The sequence below is a fragment of the Myotis brandtii genome, unplaced genomic scaffold (genome assembly GCF_000412655.1).
Source record: "Myotis brandtii unplaced genomic scaffold, ASM41265v1 scaffold456, whole genome shotgun sequence".
NCBI classification, from domain to species: Eukaryota; Metazoa; Chordata; class Mammalia; order Chiroptera; family Vespertilionidae; genus Myotis; species Myotis brandtii.
The window spans coordinates 2,119,550-2,124,677 of NW_005367431.1; the positions used below are offsets into that span (position 1 = coordinate 2,119,550).

General features: G+C 47.7%; 1 protein-coding gene across 2 annotated transcripts in view; it reads right to left on the minus strand.

The window, feature by feature from the left end:
• Window positions 1–1,118: 1,118 nt before the first annotated feature.
• The window catches only part of SESN2 (sestrin 2), a 10,311-nt gene continuing 6,301 nt past the window's right edge, over window positions 1,119–5,128 (minus strand). For both annotated transcript variants that reach the window (XM_005875115.2, XM_014546823.1), the window contains exons 8-9: window positions 3,522–3,666; window positions 1,119–2,915 (exon numbers count right to left, since the gene is read on the minus strand). In XM_005875115.2, the coding sequence (XP_005875177.1) occupies window positions 2,829–2,915; window positions 3,522–3,666 (232 nt within the window). In that variant the 3' untranslated portion in view covers window positions 1,119–2,828. The remainder of the gene's footprint in view (window positions 2,916–3,521; window positions 3,667–5,128) is intronic.

Here is a 5,128-nt window from a genome sequence, read left to right on the forward strand (position 1 = left end):
CCCTGCCCTAGACTCTCCCTTGAAGTTCCTTTTCTACATCTATAAAATGGGAACACCACTCCTTTCTTCCAGGGTTGTTGTGAAGAGTAAGAGATTAAATCTGAATACATCTGACAACAGTCACTCAATAGTGCTACCTGGAAATGAAAACATTTTGTGACCGTTTTCATGGGAGAGGAAACTTGAGGCAGTTTCCTCTTGCATCCCTTTGCCCCAGGACAAGGGACTGAGTCAGCACCAGATCCAAGTTTTGTACTCCAGATCTGATTTACTCTTTCACATCCTCTTAAATGACTGTAGAAGGAAGAACAAATGTGAAAACACTGCAAAAATAAAAAGGGGACATGAAGTCAGTCAGGGAAGGCTTCCTGGAGGAGGCCATTTTCATTTTTGAAGGCAAGTGGGGAAGACAGCAGGAGAGGGCTTAACTCTTAGTCATGATGTGATTATCCTAAGCTTACTGAAGTTCCTGGTGCCCAGAGTTCAAAAGCTTGACCAAGGTCATAAAGCTACTAAATGGCACTGGCATAACCTGGGGTTAGGGAGAGTCACATCTAACTCCTTATGCCTAGTTCTATCTCCTTGGTGCCAGAGAAGGAAGGATGAGAAGCAGATAAGCATAATGTGGTGGGGCAGGGGACAGAAGGGGAGCCCCCAGAGATTCTCAAACAGCCTGCCTCTGCCACAGGGGGAGCCTAATAGTGGAGAAAATAGGAAGATTAAATGCCCAGGCCTTAGGGTCAAGCAGACCCCAGGTGGAATCGAGCTTTACCACTTACTAGCTACGTGGTCTCAGCAATGTCACTTTACCTCTGTCCCAATTCCCTTGCATATTCAGAGAAATGGCCTCCAAGCACCCAGTCAAGGGCCAGGCTTAGTGAAAAAAACACATGCCCATTATATTTCCATAGTGCCTGGCCCTCTACAAATGGGTGAAAGGACTGGATACCGAAGGTACAGAAGTTTCAATGCCAACCACTCCCAATCCTGCAGTCACTGGGCACAAGTGCCCAGTAGGGTTGGGGCTAGCAGGTCAAGTCCATGACGCAATCACAGCTTCCTGCTAAGAAGTGAACCATGACCCTCAGGAAATAGAAAAATAGTCCATTAACAAGCAGTACAAAACAAAACCTCGGTGAACTTTTATTTCTCATCATACAGAACTGGTAACAAAGCCAAAGACGTGTGCACTTGAACACTGAATACCCCTCCCTATCCACCCACAGAACATTTACAGAGTCATCATGTCCTCTCTAGACTCTAAACCCAGGCTGGGGCCTCTTCCCTCCTGCCCAGCTTCACTGCAGGGAGGGCTGTGAGGTCTGAGGGTGCCAGTCGCTTCCCCATGCCTGCACGGGTATGAAATGTGGCACACTGACCAGGCTCCTTTCCTGCCCCACCCCAGGGAGGAGGGTCAGAAGCAAGCAGCATCTTGGCCCTTGCCTTTCTCAGTCACCTCCAAACTGACCAGAGAGGAGGCACATACTGCCAGAAGAAGGGCAAGGGAAGTCGTAATTCACAGCTTGTTTGCTATAGACAGTGCCTGGGGTCAGTCCTTGGCTGCTTCTGCCTCCACGTAATCCACCTAAAACTGAGGAGAGGGGACAGAATCTGGGTGGTCCTTGGAAGGCAGCCAGGAGATTGACTGCAAGAGTGGGAGTCCCCGGAGGCCTTCAAAATCCTGCACGATTTGCAGTTCACTGCTGGCAGGTTGGCCTGAGACACCCAGAGTGAAGACTCAGGCATGGAAAGTATCCCCTCCCCTTAGTCTGAAACCCAGGAAATCAGGGTCAAGGAGGTTTGGCAACATAGCCATGGTCACCCGGCCAGTGGCAGGGCCCAAGCAACCCTGGGGTCTCCCATCTCTCCCACTGGGCCATGTGCCACCTAGAAAGGATCAAGTTTTTGGCAAATATCTGCAGCAGAGCTCAGGAGACAGGAAAGGCGCAAGCTCTGGGAAGAAGATTGCCCTGTCCTCCTCCTCACAGCCATTGACTGTGTGGCTCTAAAGGTGAGGCCCTGGAGAGGTTTGGACTTCATCCATAAAGGACCCAAATACAGATAATTTAATATCTAATACTCCCTACACTTCAAAAGGCAAAGTGACCCACAAAGCTACTCAAATTCTCTAGAGATTATCTACTTTTTTGATGTGCTTGGTCTCTCTTCTGGGGCCTCACACCACCAGGTGTGGGAGGAAAGGGTGAGAAGTCAGAGGAGGTCAAAGGAAATGAAATAGGATTGGGGCAATCAGGAAACAAGGGGCCTTCAGGCTGCCAACTGAACAGGTATTTGGGGAGCCGGATGCACAGACCAGCTGTGACCCCGACTTTCACATTGATGGGTTAATGGCAGGTGAGAGGTAATGAAATGGGAATGATGGAGGAAAAGGAAAGCTGCTTGGAGTGTCAGTCCCTGCAGGTGTTGGCCCCTCTCCCTCAGGGGCCAGCCAGGGACCTTTCCAGTCCAGGAAGGCCACAGTACTTGTGGTGGGCCCCACCTGGAGGTACATAAATCCGAACTCAGCCCATTTACTTCCTGTGCCTTCTGCCTCTGGGTTCAGGGGCAGGAAGAGGGCCCCTGCGGATCTGCTAGTCCTCTTCCAGCTCCCAGGGCCACAGCTGAGATCCCAGAGATCCTGTCCATTCCAGTGAGAAAATGTAGGGTGTGGCTTGGGGGCTGCACCTCACACAAAAGCCCACCCCCCCGAGTGTGGTGGGTGGGCGTGGGACAGAAAGGGATCGGGTCTGTCTCCAGACAGAAAAGTTCCTGCAGAGAGGAGGATGCCCCGAGAGTTAGCTGCTCCGGGCCCGGGTCCTGTGTGGGAGTCAGGTCATGTAGCGGGTGATGGCACGGAGGGCATAGAGCAGGGCAGCTTGCATGCGGGCCTCCAGGAGCAGCAAGTTCACGTGGACCTGGGGCACAGAGGAGGGCTTGTCAGTAAATGATGTCAGTCCTCGCCATCCCCATCCCTATCCCTCCCACATTGCCACCATCCCTGACCACTCATCTCATCCTTCTATTTCCTACGGCTCTGAGCGATTTGGGGCAAGGACTGCTCAGGAATTTCAAGCATATTCATCTTTGTTGTGACTAATCTCTTTATCCCCAAAGCTAAACTAAGAGCTACCACTGAGCACCTGTTTGGGATTGGAGATTTACATTCATTTTCCCATTTCATCCTCCCAGCAATCGAAATGCAGGTAGTATTTATTCCCATTGTCAAAATAAAAAAGCTTGAGGAGGCAGAGTGACTTGCCCAGGGTTATACTGCTACTGATGGGTTATGGTTTCAACCCAGATCCTCCTGGCTGCCATGGAGGACCCTGCAAAGCACATTCCCATTATATAGGTGAATCAGTGGAGTCTGAAATCACTTCGTGGAGTAGTACTTAAACCCAGTACAATATACCCAGGTATCCTAGCTGGCAGTACAGACTCAGTCTGGCGAACCTTATTGGGCCCTGACCCCTTGCCCTCTCCACTGGCCACGCTTATCCAGTTCCACCCTGCCCCTGTACCTTCTCTGAGTGGCGGAAGTGCCTCCAGAAGAGTCTGTACATTCTCTGGGTGGTCTTCTCTGGGTAGCAGGCCACTGTCTTGATATAGACCTTGAGGTTCCGCTCCAGGAGCTGGTTCACCTCCCCGTAGTCATAGTCATCATACCTAGATGAAAAGGCACAACAGCATCACTCAGCTTCCAGAACTAGCTCCTCTCTTCCAGCCCCACCCTGTAAAAGAAGGAACAGAGAGTAGCAAGAAAAGGCAGAAGGGAGGAAGCAACTAGAAGCTTGGTTCCTCTTAGAAAAATAGCTGATGTCATATGTCACAGACCAAGGAATGAATAGAGAATAAGCATGCTTTATTTGGTATCAACTATGTACCATGTGAACATATACTCAAGGAATCCTTAAAACTATTGTACACTACTGTATACAAAACTATTACATACAATATACTGTATTCATCAGCCTCATTTTGTAGATGAAACTGAGATTCAGAGAAGTAAAGTCACTTGCCCTAGGTCACACAGGTGGGAATGGGATTCAAAGCCAGCTCTACCTGGCTCCAGGGTCATATTTACTACTTTACAGTAAAGGCCCTGGAAGATGGGACAGGAGGTGAGTGCAAGTCTTTACCCTGGAGAAGGAAGGTGGAAATGGCAAAGAGGAGATGGCACTCATTTTAGAGATGGGCAAACTAAGGCCTGGAGAAGACAATTAAGTTGTTCAAGTCAAAGAGCAAGTTGGTGACCAGTCTAGAAGCTACTTTATCATTCTCCAGTCCTGCGAGCCAGTGAGTCATCTCAAATCAGTGTGGATGGGAAGACTGGTTAAAAACTGGAAGACAGATTCAGTAGGTAAAGGTATCAGGTCAAGGACTGTGTTGGAGAATTGAAGATCCTGGACCTGAGAGCTGGGCAGGAAGTAGCCTGTGCCTATCCATCCTTGGTCTCCTCTGAGTTAGAAACCTGACAATGACGCGTGGGATGGCAGCCAATTAAGTACAACTCAACCCACCCAGTGAAATATGATTAACAGTTAGGAATACACAGAAATTTACATTTATACCCTTTTAAAAATTGGGGGATTTTTTTGATGCTTGAACTAAACTGTTAAATGAGAAAAGCAAGAAAAGAATCATGGTTCACTAAAATATGCTCACGTTTGCTTACGTAAAATAGTGACACATACGCAAGAAAATATTGTTTTCATAAAATTCTATGTATGTTTTGGTTATTTGTGCATGGAAAACAAAAAGGAAATACCTGACAAGAAGAAGAAAGGATGGTTATCATGGATAGTTTTTATTTTCTTCTTTTTGTTATCTGTTTTCTAAATTTACTAAAAATTAGGGTATCTCTACAAACATCATATATATATATATTTTTTTTAAATGAAATAACCATTATAATTTCAACTATACAAAAACAACTACATAAGAAAGAAAAGAAGCAATATAGAAAAATGTCACAGCCCAGCCTGTGTGGATCAGTGATGAGCATCGACCTATGACCCAGGAGGTCACGGTTTGATTCCTGGTCAGTGTGGGGCGTGCAGGAGGCAGCCAATCAATGATTCTCTCTCCTCATTGGTATTTCTCTCTCTCTCTCTCTCTCTCTCTCTCT